This window comes from Scyliorhinus torazame, chromosome 8 (genome assembly GCF_047496885.1).
Source record: "Scyliorhinus torazame isolate Kashiwa2021f chromosome 8, sScyTor2.1, whole genome shotgun sequence".
NCBI classification, from domain to species: Eukaryota; Metazoa; Chordata; class Chondrichthyes; order Carcharhiniformes; family Scyliorhinidae; genus Scyliorhinus; species Scyliorhinus torazame.
In genome coordinates this window covers 57,694,143-57,708,741 of record NC_092714.1, presented here as the reverse complement: position 1 = coordinate 57,708,741, position 14,599 = coordinate 57,694,143, and the positions used below count along the sequence as shown (strand labels likewise).

Here is a 14,599-nt window from a genome sequence, read left to right as displayed (position 1 = left end):
TGCATCACAGCGCCAGGGACCCAGGTGTGATTTTGGGTGACTGTCTGTGTGCAGTTTGCACTTTCTCCCTGTGTCTATGTGGGGTTCCTACGGGTGCTTCAGATTCTTCCCACAGTCCAAAGATGTGCAGGGTAGGTGAATTGGCCATGCTAATATTACCCAAAAGTTAGGTATGGTTACAGGGATAGGGCCTAGGTAGGGTGCTCTATCAGAGCAGGACAGTGCCGACTCGATGGGCCAAATGGACTCCTTCTGCGCTGTAGGGATTCTATGATTCTACCGTACCAAATTCTACTTATAACAATTATGACCAGAAATTTCCCTGGAGAAAATATGTCAGGATCTCACTTACGCATATTTCTTGGTTGTTGCTAAGGCACAGTACACTACGTCATGCTCATCATGCCACTTACACCTTAAAAGGGGAAAAAAGAAAACATTTATAGGCTCAATAAATTCCCAAGAACCACACTTATTGAAATTCCACATTTTACATGATGTAACATTACATCATAATACATTGCAGGCTATCAATCAGCTAGAATTCAAAACATGCCTTAGAAACCAATATCCCGGCAACTAAGTTAATGGATAGAAATTCTCAGCTGCACAAATTTCAACTAAACATAAACTGGCGTAAAATTGAAATGAACATAAGAGAGCATCAACAAACATGATCCAAGTTTAGAGGCGCTTTTAGCATTCCTTCTATAAATAAACTTTATTAAGTTTAATATTGGTTTACAATTTTTAAAGAGACGGTGGCACAGTGGTAATGTAATTTGACTAGTAATCCAGAGGATCCGGCTATTGCCCTGGAGACACGGGTTCAAATCCCACCATGGTAGATGAATTCAACAATAAAATCTGGAATTAAAAGCTAGTCTCAGTAATGGTGATCATGAAATGATCATCTATTGTTGTAACAGCATATCTGACTCAGATGAAAATTTACCATCCTTACCCTGGTCTACACGTGACTCCAGATCCACAGCAATATGGTTGGCTCTTAGCTGCCCTGTAAATTAGCCTAGCAAGCCACTAAGTCCAAGATCAATTTGGGGTGGGCAAATGTTGACTTTTCCAGCGATGTCCACATCCCACCAAAGAATAAATAAAAACATGTAGACCGCCAAAAAAAAAAAAAAAAAAACTTATTTGTGTTCTTATGAGGCTGCATAGATTTAAAAGTAACTTACTGCAGGTTAGATCTAGCATTAGTGAACTAGGTGAACAGAAACATCCTGGAAAATTACAGCAGAACTTAGGAGACAAAAGTTTCTTTTTGCTCAGAAAGCGTAGATGCTGCACTCTTTGCTGAGTATGTAGTACTGGAACAGAGGACAGCTGGGAGCACAGAAGGAGTAGCACGTATCCACTTCGCACCAGTTCCTAATTCAGCAGCATGCATAACAGAATCAGATACCAGAGCATGACAGAAGGACTGCAATTTTATTGAGCAAGCTGACCTGTAAAGATTTGCAAGGGAAAAGGAGCCATTTGCAAGGGCAAAGGAGTATTCAGCAATGCACTTCCAGCAGCAGCGAAGGTCACCATCAGCCATCCAATGACATTAATCAGTAACTGATTTTCTCTATGAACACTGACACACCCTTTCCTACACAAAACATGAATGACGGACTGAAAGAAACTAGTGAAAATTAATGGATTTTATTAAATTATGTAGAGGCGATAGCCTATTTGATTAATAGGTCTTCCTGATTGGCCCTTTATTATGCATATGCTCTCCTTCCAGCTGATTAGTAACTGGTGCTGGCTGCATAGCTAAAAGCTAACTAATCAGTTAAAAGGATACAGAAGGCCCACTCCCTCTGCGATTAACATGAATACACCTACATCAGTACTGGAATCCCACTCAGAGCTGTTATTAGCTCATTACTTTTTGAAGCACCCATTACTGAAAAAAGTACAGGCATCTGTTCCTGTCTCCCCAGACATATCAATGCTGCAGGGATATTCCTCACCAAAGATCAGACTAGGCATAGAATAGCAAGCATCTTTGGAGGTCTTGGAATCACTCCTTCCTGCTTCGGTTGTGAACCACAAAGCCTATGCAACTGGACTTTCCACTGAAGTTGTCAATGATGTGCTATTTTCAATGGCAGACCACAATGTAGACAGCCATCACTTTAACATTACTAAAAGGCACTTCCGGTTGCGGCGATGTGGAGCTAAGCCGCACATTTCGGCGGCTCCCACTAAAACAGACTTTTGGGCTCTCCAGAGGAGCCCCAACGGAAATGTTTCGACAACTTCCCGTGTGGGAAGGTGAGAGCAAGGTCCCTCTTCCATAGTATATGGAGTGGACCAGAAGTGGAGCGGTAAAAAAAAAGCGGCTTTGGAGCAGCGAAAGAAACGAGGGAGAAAAAACAAGATGGCGCAGGGCGGAGATCGAGCAGCATGGGGGCCGGAGCAGCAGGAGTTTCTCAGGCGCTGCGTGGAGGAGCTTAAAAAAGATGTGCTGGCGCCACTGCTGACGGCGATCGAGGGGCTGAAGGAGACCCAGAAGGCCCAGGAGGTAGAGATCCGAGAGATGCGGGAAAAAGCCACCGAGAATGAGGACGAGATCTTGGGCCTGGCGGTGAGGGTGGAGGCGCAGCACAAGAGGTGTGCCGAAAGATTCAAGGACCTGGAGAACAGGTCGAGGAGGAAGAATCTTCGGATTCTGGGTCTCCCTGAAGGGGTGGAGGGGGCCGATGCCGGGGCGTATGTGAGCACGATGCTCAACTCGCTGATGGGTGCGGAGGCCTCTCAGAGTCCCCTGGAGCTAGATGGAGCTCATCGGGTCCTGGCGAGGAGACCCAAGGCCAACGAGCCGCCAAGGGCAGTAGTGGTGAGGTTTCATAGTTTCGTGGACAGAGAGTGTGTCTTGAGATGGACCAAGAAGGAGCAGAGCAGTAGATGGGAGAATGCGGTGATCCGAATCTACCAGGACTGGAGCGCGGAGGTGGCAAAGAAGAGAGCTGGTTTTAATCGGGCCAAGGCGGTGCTGCATAGGAAGGGGGTGAGATTCAGAATGCTGCAGCCACCGCGACTGTGGGTCACATTTCAGGATCGACACCACTACTTTGAAACACCTGAAGAGGCTTGGACATTTATTCAATCTGAAAAATTGGACTCAAACTGAGGGTCTGTGGTTGTGGGGGGGGGGGGGGATGTCGGTTGCATACAGGGGTTTTATCTATGCATAAGGAATGTTCCATGGGGGGAGGGGGGGGGGATGGGGGAAGAGATCTGATGGGGAGACTGCGGGGAATGTGGGCGCCGGTGCTGGAGGGAGGGGAGGCCCGGGGATGGGGGAATTGGGATAAGGCCGCAAAAGGAGCTGTGCCAGAGGGGGCGGGGCTGGCTCAGGAAAGCGCGGGCTTCTTCCAGTGTTAGGGAAGGGCGGGGGGGGGGGGGGGGAGAGATGGAGGAGCGCACACCGATTGCTGGGGAGGAGGAGGAGGGGGTCAATGGGAAGGCAGGGTCAGCTGACTTACGGGAGTGTTATGGGGGAGCAAAAGAGCTAGATATGGATCTAGCAGGGGGAGGGGGAAAGGGGAAATAGGGTTGCTGCTGCTTTGGCCGAGGGGGAACTGTAAACAGAAGAGGTGGTCAGGGCGGGGATTCCCCGTCTGGGGGACTGGAGGGTGCGGGACTGGCCTAAAACAGGAGATGGCTAGTCACCAGGGGGGTGGGGGTGGGAAGCCCCCCAATCCGGCTGATAATGCGGAATGTGAGGGGCCTGAATGGGCCGGTTAAGAGGGCCCGAGTGTTCGCGCACTTAAAGGGACTGAAGGCAGACGTGGTCATGCTTCAGGAGACAAATTTGAAGGTGGCAGACCAGGTCAGGTTAACAAAGGGATGGGTAGGACAGGTATTCCACTCGGGGCTGGATGCGAAGAATAGAGGGGTGGCAATACTGGTGGGGAAGCGGGTGTCGTTTGAGGCCAAGAACACAGTAGTGGACAATGGAGGTCGATACGTGATGGTGAGCGGTAGGCTGCAGGGGCGTGGGTGGTATTGGTAAACGTATACGCCCCGAACTGGGACGATGCTGGATTTATGAAGCGTATGTTGGGGCGCATTCCGGACCTGGAGGTAGGAGGCTTGATAATGGGGGGGGGGGGATTTTAACACAGTGTTGGACCCAGCATTAGATCGTTCCAGATCTAGGACCGGGAAGAGGCCGGCTGCGGCCAAGGTGCTTAGGGGGTTTATGGACCAGATTTTTGGGGGAGTGGATCCGTGGAGATTTGCCAGGCCCCTGGCTAGGGAATTTTCTTTTTTCGCCCAAAGCCTACTCCCGGATAGATTTCTTTGTTCTGAGCAGGGCGCTGATCCCGAAAGTGGAGGGAACAAAGTATTCGGCCATAGTCATCTCAGACCGCGCCCCGCACTGGGTGGAACTAGAGTTGGGAGAGGAGAGGGACCAACGCCCGCTGTGGCGTTTGAATGTGGGATTACTGGCAGATGAGGTGGTGTGCGGGAGGGTACGGGGGTGCATTGAAAGGTATTTGGAGGCCAACGACAACGGGGAGGTGCAGGTGGGGGTAGTATGGGAGGCGCTGAAGGCGGTGGTCAGGGGAGAGTTAATCTCCATCAGAGCTCACAGGGAGAAGAGAGAGGGCAGGGAAAGGGAGAGGTTAGTGGGGGAGATTTTAAGGGTGGACAGGAAATATGCAGAGGCCCCTGAAGAGGGACTATTTAGGGAGAGGCGAAGTCTCTAGACGGAATTCGACCTGTTGACCACAGGGAAGGCAGAGGCACAGTGGAGGAAAGCACAGGGGGCGACGTACGAGTATGGGGAGAAGGCGAGCCGGATGCTGGCACATCAGCTCCGTAAGAGGATGGCAGCGAGGGAGATAGGTGGAGTCCAGGATGGAAGAGAAAATACGGTGCAGAGTGCGGTGAAAGTAAATGAGGCATTTAAGGCCTTCTATGAGGAGCTGTACAGATCTCAGCCCCCAGCGGGGGAAGAGGGGATGCGACGATTTTTGGACCAACTGAGGTTCCCGAGGATGGAGGAGCAGGGGGTGGCTGGTTTGGGGGCGCCAATTGGGTTGGAGAAGCTGATTAAAGGACTGGGGAGCATGCAGGCGGCGAAGGCCCCGGGACCAGATGGGTTCCCGGTTGAGTTCTACAGGAAGTACGTAGACCTGTTAGCCCCGTTGCTGGTGAGGACTTTCAATGAGGCAAGGGAGGGGGGGACCCTGCCCCCGACAATGTCTGAGGCGATGATCTCTTTGATCCTGAAGCGGGATAAGGACCCACTGCAATGTGGGTCGTATAGGCGGATTTCGGTCATTAACGTGGATGCTAAGTTGTTGCCAAAAGTGCTGGCTACGAAGATTGAGGACTGTGTCTCGGGGGTGATTCACGAGGACCAGACGGGATTTGTAAAGGGCAGGCAGCTAAACACCAATGTGTGGAGGCTCCTAAACGTGATAATGATGCCATCGGTGGAGGGAGAGGCGGAGATAGTGGCAGCTATGGACGCAGAGAAGGCCTTTGACCGAGTAGAGTGGGAGTATCTCTGGGAAGTGTTGCGGAGGTTTGGCTTTGGGGAGGGGTTTATCAGTTGGGTTAAGCTCCTATATAGAGCCCCGGTGGCGAGTGTGGTTATGAATCGGCGGAGGTCGGAGTATTTTCGGCTGTATCGAGGGACGAGGCAGGGGTGCCCCCTGTCCCCCCTGTTGTTTGCATTAGCAATTGAACCTTTAGCCATGGCATTAAGGGAGTCCAGGAAATGGAGGGGGGTGGTCCGAGGGAGAGAGGAGCATCGAGTGTCGCTGTATGCAGACGACCTGTTGTTGTAGTGGCGGATCCAGTGGAGGGGATGGTGGAGGTCATGCAGATCCTAAGGGAGTTTGGGGACTTCTCGGGCTATAAGCTCAATGTAGGGAAAAGTGAGCTCTTCGTGGTGCATCCAGGGAACCAGGGAAGAGGGATAGACGACCTACCGTTGAGGAGAGCGGAAAGGAGCTTTCGGTACTTGGGGATCCAAATAGCTAGGAGTTGGGGAACCCTGCATAAACTTAATTTGACGCGGCTGGTGGAGCAGATGGAGGACGACTTCAAACGATGGGACATGTTGCCACTCTCGCTAGCGGGCAGAGTACAGTCGATTAAAATGATGGTCCTCCCTAGGTTTCTTTTTGTGTTCCAGTGCCTTCCAATTATGATCACCAAGGCCTTTTTTTAAGAGGGTAGGCAGGAGCATTATGGGTTTTGTGTGGGCAAACAAGATCCCGAGGGTAAGGAGGGGGGTTTCTGGAGCGTAGTAGAGATAGAGGAGGGCTGGCGTTGCCAAATCTGGGTGGCTACTATTGGGCAGCCAACGTGGCGATGATCTGTAAGTGGGTGATGGGAGGGAGAGGGGGCGGCATGGAAGAGGTTGGAGATGGCGTCCTGCAGGGGCACGAGCCTGAGGGAGCTGGTGACGGCACCGCTGCCGCTCTCGCCGACAAAGGTACACCACGAGTCCGGTGGTGGCGGCAACGCTAAAGATCTGGGGGCGGTGGAGACGACACAAGGGTGCGATGGGAGCCTCGGTGTGGTCCCCGATCAGAGATAACCATCGGTTTGTCCCAGGAAGGATGGGCGGGGGGTTTCAGAGCTGGCATTGGGCAGGGATTAGAAGAATGGGGGACCTGTTCATCGATGGGACGTTTGCGAGCCTAGGGGCGCTGAAGGAGAAGTTTGGGCTACCCCCGGGAAACGTTTTCAGGTACATGCAAGTGAGGGTGTTTGTGAGGCGGCAGGTGAGGGAATTCCCGTTGCTTCCGGCACAGGGAATTCAGGACAGGGTGATTTCGGGGGTATGGGTCGGAGAGGGCAAGGTGTCGGCGATATATCAGGAGATGAAAGAAGAGGAGGAGGCTTTGGTAGAGGAGATGAAGGGCGAATAGGAGGAGGAGTTGGGGGAGGAGATTGAAGAGGGTCTGTGGGCTGATGCCCTAAGTAGGGTTAATTCCTCTTCCTCGTGTGCCAGGCTTAGCCTGATACAGTTTAAGGTTATTCACAGAGTGCATATGACAGGGGCGAGGCTGAGTAGGTTCTTTGGGGTGGAGGACAGATATGGGAGGTGCTCTGGAAGCCCGGCGAATCACGCCCATATGTTCTGGTTGTGCCCGGCACTGGATGGGTTCTGGAGGGGTGTTGCGAGGACTATGTCTAAGGTGGTGAAAATCCAGGTCAAGCCAAGTTGGGGGCTAGCATTATTTGGAGTGGTGGACGAGCCGGGAGTGCAGGAGGCGAAAGAGGCGGTATCCTGGCCTTTGCATCCCTGGTAGCCCAGCGGAGGATCTTGCTATTGTGGAAAGACGCAAAGCCCCCCAGTGTGGAAGCCTGGATAAACAACATGGCAGGGTTCATCAAACTGGCAAGGATAAAGTTTTCCTTGAGAGGGTCTGCGCAGGGGTTCTTCAGGCGGTGGGAACCGTTCCTAGACTATCTCGCGGAGCGTTAGATGGAGGTCGGTCAGCAGCAGCAGCAACCCAGGGAGGGAGGGGGGGATTTTCCTCAGGGCACTTGAGAAAGGAAAAACATAAACATACGGGAAAGTCAATATGTGTGGGAGGAACCCATTGTACAAGTTCTGTATTATGTTGGAATGATATGTTTATGTCTTGCTCTGTTACTTTTTTCTTTCTTTTTGTTACGGGGGCCGGGGTTTGAATGGTTGAAAATTTTTGTTGAAAAATTCTGAATAAACATATTTTAATAAAAACATTACTAAAAGGCAGTACATATCTCATGTTAAACCTATCCACTCTATCCTGGCCATCTTTCATTCTTGTACAGAAGGTGGTAAGTGACTCATTAATATAATCCTGCTGGTATAGCAACCATCATTCTGAAAACATGCCCGTGAAATCAGTAGGTGTACTTACTGGAATGCCACCATGTACCAGTAGGCCCATCAACTCCATGTCTCTACTGCTACCCACCTCATCACTGCTCTGTGCCTCACCATTTGCTTCTTCATCAACTTCCCTAGTCTTAAAATGGAAGCAGGTATTGTTTGTCCTCGTGACAATTTGAGCTCTTGGTGGTGACAGCACTATACGGAGCAGTTTTAATTGCAAGATTGTTTTTACAGCTCTTTGAACGGGGCAGGTAGTATTTTATGAATAAATAAGCACAGTTACGTTCAACAATACAGGTCAATTATCTGCATTTGTACAGCATTGACATGACACCATTTTGAACAGATCAGCATAAGTGTGGATATGTGCATATTCCCATATTAGTGTCTGTGGTAGTATGTATTAGGGGTCATGTGGGACTGTGAAGCCGTGATGCTATTGGCTGACAGATCCCGGGTCCTGGTTGGCTGTTGACTCCTGGCTCCGCCCTGAAGGCGGAGTATAAGAACCCGAGCTTCTCCCAGCCGCTCCATTCTGTTGCTGAACTGCTGGGGACAAGTCTCGCTTAATAAAGCCTCATCGACTTCATCTCTACTTGTCTCTCTCGTAAGTCATTGTGCGCTACAATTTATTAAGCGAGCTTAAAAGGACTATGGAGCTCCGGATCGCCCCGGAATGCCTGCGGATCAGCCCTCACGCAGCGAACTCGGCAGCAGTTTTTAAACACTGGCAAGCTTGTTTTGAAGGCTACCTCCGAACGGCCCCCGGCCGGATCACAGAAGACCAGAAAATGCAGGTCCTGCATTCGAGGGTAAGCCCGGAAATTTACCCTCTCATAGAAGACGCAGAGGATTTCCCGACGGCGCTCGCCGCACTGAAGAGCATCTACGTTCACCCCGTGAACCAGGTCTACGCATGCTACCAACTCGCAACGAGACGGCAAAGTCCCGGAGAATCGTTAGAGGAATTCTACGCCGCGCTGCTAATTTTGGGACGGGGCTGCAGCTGCCCGCCGGTGAACGCGATTGAACACACGTACATGCTAATTCGCGATGCGTTTGTGGCAGGTATGAATTCTCCCCAAATCTGCCAAAGACTTTTAGAAAGAGAGTCGCTAGGACTCTGAGGCACGGGCCCTTGCAGCTTCCCTAGATGTGGCCTCGCAAAACGCCCGCGCCTACGGCCCCGACCGCGCGGCAGCCCCTTGGGCTCCGCGGACCCCCGTCGCGACAAACCCCCTCCCCCCCCTCACAGGCTTGCGCGGTTAAAGCGCCAGATCATCCCGGGGGGGGGCCTGCTGCTATTTCTGCGGGCAAGCGAAACACCCCCGGCAGCGCTGCCCGGCCCGTGCAGCTATTTGCAAAAGCTGCGACAAGAAGGGCCATTACGCGGCTGTGTGCCGGTCCCGGGGGGGTCACCGCAATCCCCGGAGAAGAACGAGCCCAGCACATCCCAAATGCTCCCCAACCCCCCCCCAGCGCCTCATGTGCGACCCGCGGGCGCCGCCATTTTGGGTCCCGGGCACCACGAGGGGAGGATGGGCGCCGCCATCTTGTGACTCCCCAGCCACGTGCGATTCATGGGGGCGGCCATTTTGTCCACCCCCGACCAGGTGCTATCCATGGGTCGGCCATTTTGTCCACTCCCGGCCGCGTGCGATTCATGGACGCCGCCATCTTGGATGACAACAAAGGACCCCAGCATAGACGGCTCCACGGGGTCCGAAGAAGACGCCGAGACACTACGACCACGACTGGCTTCGGTGACGCTGGATCAATCATGGCCCCGGACGCTCCAGACGACGACAACAACGGTGCTGATCAACGGACACGAGACATCATGCCTGATCGACTCCGGGAGCATCGAAAGTTTCATTCACCCCGACACGGTAAGACGCTGTTTTCTGACCATCCATCCAAGTACGCAAAAGATTTCCCTAGCTGCAGGATCCCACTCCGTAGAGATCAAAGGGTTCTGCATCGCGAACCTAACGGTGCAAGGGAGGGAGTTTAAAAACTACAGGCTCTACGTCCTTCCCCAACTCTGCGCGCCCACATTACTGGGATTAGATTTCCAGTGTAACCTGCAGAGCCTAACATTTCAATTCGGCGGCCCAATACCCCCACTCACTATCTGCGGCCTCGCAACCCTCAAGGTTGAACCGCCGTCCTTGTTTGCAAACCTCACCCCGGATTGCAAACCCGTCGCCACTAGGAGCAGACGGTACAGCGCCCAGGACCGGATACTTATTCGGTCTGAAGTCCAGCGGTTGCTGAAGGAAGGCATAATCCAGGCCAGCAATAGTCCCTGGAGAGCCCAGGTGGTAGTAGTAAAGACCGGGGAAAAGCAAAGGATGGTCATAGACTATAGCCAGACCATCAACAGGTACACACAGCTAGATGCGTACCCTCTCCCCCGCATATCCGACATGGTAAATCGGATTGCCCAGTATAAGGTTTTCTCCACCGTGGACCTCAAGTCCGCCTACCACCAGCTCCCCATCTGCCCAGGTGACCGCAAGTACACAGCCTTCGAGGCAGACGGGCGTCTATACCACTTCCTAAGGGTCCCTTTTGGTGTCACGAACGGTGTCTCGGTCTTCCAACGGGAGATGGACCGAATGGTTGACCAGCACGGGTTGCAGGCCACGTTCCCGTATCTCGACAATGTAACCATCTGCGGCCACGATCAGCAGGACCACAACGCCAACCTCCACAAATTCCTCCAGACCGCTAACGCCTTGAACCTCACATACAACGAGGAAAAGTGCGTTTTTAGCACAAACCGGTTGGCCATCCTGGGATACGTAGTGCGCAATGGGATAATAGGCCCCGACCCCGAACGCATGCGCCCCCTTATGGAATTTCCCCTCCCCCACTGCTCCAAAGCCCTGAAACGTTGCCTGGGGTTCTTTTCATATTACGCCCAGTGGGTCCCCCAGTATGCAGACAAGGCCCGCCCGCTAATACACACCACTACCTTCCCCCTGTCGACAGAGGCTCGCCAGGCCTTCAGCCGCATCAAAGCGGATATCGCAAAGGCCACGATGCGCGCCATCGACGAGTCCCTCCCCTTCCAGGTCGAGAGCGATGCATCCGACGTAGCTCTGGCGGCCACCCTTAACCAAGCGGGCAGACCCGTGGCCTTTTTCTCCCGGACCCTCCACGCCGCAGAAATCCGCCACTCCTCAGTGGAAAAGGAAGCCCAAGCCATAGTGGAAGCTGTGCGACATTGGAGGCATTAGCTGGCCGGCAGGAGATTCACTCTCCTCACCGACCAACGGTCGGTAGCCTTCATGTTCGATAATGCACAGCGGGGCAAAATTAAAAATGACAAGATCTTAAGGTGGAGGATCGAGCTCTCCACCTTCAACTAAGAGATCTTGTACCGTCCCGGAAAGCTGAACGAGCCGTCCGATGCCCTATCCCGCGGCACATGTGCCAACGCACAAATAGACCGTCCCCAAGCCCTCCACGAGGACCTCTGCCACCCGGGGGTCACTCGGTTCTACCATTTCATAAAGTCCCGCAATCTCCCCTACTCTGTGGAGGAGGTCCGTACAGTCACCAGGAACTGCCACATCTGCGCAGAGTGCAAACCGCACTTTTCCAGGCCGGATAGAGCGCACCTGATCAAGGCTTCCCCCCCCTTTGAACGCCTCAGTCTGGATTTCAAAGGGCCCCTCCCCTCCACCAACCGCAACGCATACTTCCTGAACGTGGTGGACGAGTACTCCCGTTTCCCCTTCGCCATCCCCTGCCCCATGACAGCGGCCACAGTCATTAAAGCCCTTGGCACCATATTCACACTGTTCGGTTGCCCCGCATATATCCATAGCGACAGGGGGTCCTCCTTCATGAGTGACGAGCTGCGCCAGTTCCTGCTCAGCAAGGGCATAGCCTCGAGCAGGACGACCAGCTACAACCCCCGGGGGAACGGGCAAGTAGAGAGGGAGAATGGCACGGTCTGGAAGACCGTCCTACTGGCCCTACGGTCCAGGGATCTCCCAGTTTCCCGGTGGCAGGAGGTCCTCCTGGACGCTCTCCACTCCATCCGGTCGCTGCTGTGTACCACCACTAACCAAACGCCTCATGAGCGCCTCCTTGTCTTCCCCAGGAAGTCCTCCTCCGGAACGTCGCTGCCGACCTGGCTGGCGGCCCCAGGACCCATCTTGCTCCGGAAACATGTGCGGGCGCACAAGTCGGACCCGTTGGTCAAGAGGGTTCACCTCCTCCACGCGAACCCGCAGTACGCCTCCGTGGTGTACCCCGACGGCCGACAGGACACGGTCTCCCTGAGAGACCTGGCACCCGCCGGCAACACGCACACCCCCCCCCGACACCGATCATCCCCTCCCTGCCACCGGCGCACCCCGCGACCGCCCCCTTCCCGGGAGGATCGGTCGTCCTCCCGTGCCCGCCCAGGAGTGAAACAGGAACAAACACCGAAACGCTCCCGGAGACGACAACGCCGGAACAAGCACCTGCACCACCACCGGGGCTGAGGCGATCGACGAGGAAGACCAGACCGCCCGCTCGACTCGTGGCATCGGCGTGACACCAAGAATGTTGTTGGACTGTAACAAAAAAAATTTCTCTTACTAATATTGTAAATAGTTTCACAAACCTTGTACATAGCCCAGTTGGAGCCTTGTAAACCCCTACCACCATGCGAACCACCACCCCGCCGGGTTCATTTTTAACAAGGGGTGAATGTGGCAGTATGTATTAGGGGTCATGTGGGACTGTGAAGCCGTGATGCTATTGGCTGACAGATCCCGGGTCCTGGTTGGCTGTTGACTCCTGGCTCCGCCCTGAAGGCGGAGTATAAGAACCCGAGCTTCTCCCTGCCGCTCCATTCTGTTGCTGAACTGCTGGGGACAAGTCTCGCTTAATAAAGCCTCATCGACTTCACCTCTACTCGTCTCTCTCGTAAGTCATTGTGCGCTACAGTGTCTTCTTCTGTACTCTGGGGCTTGCTCCAGCCACCAACCCACCAAAACCAAGCTCATTGTACTTCCTTACAGAGTCAGAGAATTTGCAAGGTCTTGGTGAAAACTAGTCTGGTGTCGAGACAATCTCAACAGAAACTCTGCACTCCACCATTTCAATATTTAGATCAATTTAGTAGCTAATGAGGCAATGAAGGATAACAAATGCAGCATTAAGTGGAATCAAGATAATTACGCGATTTGTTTATGGAAGGGAAATGGAATGTATGACTTTGTACAAATCACTGGGAAGATCACAAATAGAACTGGGGTGTCATTCTCCCCAGCTATGTACAGAAACAAAGAGATTTTGAGAAAGTTTGTTTGTGACATGGATCAGAAAGTGGGATTAATCTGATCCTTAAATAGTGAGAGTTTTATAAAGTCCAGCAGCTTTACACAACTTATTCATTTATTTGATCTTCAAAGAGACTGGGGTTCATATATCCTGTATTTTCACTCTCTGGCTAACCAATTCTTTTGCTGAATTAAGAGATCTATTCCTGTCACGTAATCTGTGTTAGAAAAATCAGATCTTAATTTTAGAAAATAATGCTCCATGTTTATAATTTTTCACAAATTGTGAATAAAAGTTAGGACTGCACAAGACCAGCAGTCAATAACCATATGCATGTAGCATCATATACCTGGTTGAATAGATTTCCTTCAAGCTATCATTGCTTACATCCATATATATTTTATAAAAAGGTGTACTTACCTAGTATTAGTGGCATAATCATAAACCATTACTTCCAGCATTCGCTCCATACTGGCTTTGGAAGGTTTTTCTTTTAGTTTGTGCTCGTAAAGTTTCTCTATCAGTTCTTCTAGCTCAAAAACATTCACTGGAATGCTACAACCTATTATAAAAATTTAGAAAATTAGAATTTGACTAATTCTGAAGACAACAATGGAGCATTATCTCTGCCATCCCTATTACTTCTATGGGAAAAGCACAAATATAGGATATTCTGTGAATTTTTGGCAACTGTAGGCAGATTGCATTCATAAAAGGCACTTTGCAACAGTTAAGAATGAATTACATCAATTTTGGACACTGGAAGCACCCTGGTCAACTGAATGGGAGTGCCTTGGTAGCCAAACCATCTCTTACCTTTCAATTCACCACTGGCAACCCTTTCGTCACCAAGTCCCCATGAACTAGAATCCACTCCTTTAATTCCCCCATGCCCACCTCTATTTAAGATCTTTCTTTAAAACCCACTCCTTTGGCCACACTTCAGATCACGGCTCAGTCTTTTTTTCTTTGGTCTGGTTATGATTAATTCCTTGCAAGATGCATTATGGGACATTTTTCTACATTAAACGGTTCTATGTAGCCAGGTTAAGCATGAATTTTAGAAGTGAAGATTCAGCCATCGAATAATTTGTTTCCACTAAAAATGGAGGAGTATGTCAAAAGAAAGTATGCTCATCTAATTTTGTCAATTTTTACAGTTTGACTCTAATAAAAAAAATTATAATGATGTCCCAAGTTGCACAGCACATTTCCGTCATTGGTTGAAGGCTGGTGAAATTGTTTTACTGTCAGTAACGTCGTGACTATGTTTTTATCAGCACTAGAAATGTATGGTCCCGAGAACCCTCTGGATCTTGTAAAGATTCAAATGAAGTCCCGATAGATGGTTTGACATAGTAAGCTAGTGTTGGCCAATGAGGTGGTCTTACACTTGTAAAATTTCAGATCAGTGTTCTCAAAACTAGATTTTTCTGT

At 51.4% G+C, this 14,599-nt stretch overlaps 1 protein-coding gene across 1 annotated transcript in view; it reads right to left on the bottom strand.

Moving 5' to 3' along the window:
• Positions 1-14,599, bottom strand: part of LOC140427866 (protein maelstrom homolog) — a 96,009-nt gene that overhangs the window by 5,299 nt on the left and 76,111 nt on the right. Inside the window, exons 8-9 of the mRNA XM_072513671.1 lie at positions 13,583-13,724; positions 353-415 (exon numbers count right to left, since the gene is read on the bottom strand). Of these exons, the coding sequence (XP_072369772.1) occupies positions 353-415; positions 13,583-13,724 (205 nt within the window). The remainder of the gene's footprint in view (positions 1-352; positions 416-13,582; positions 13,725-14,599) is intronic.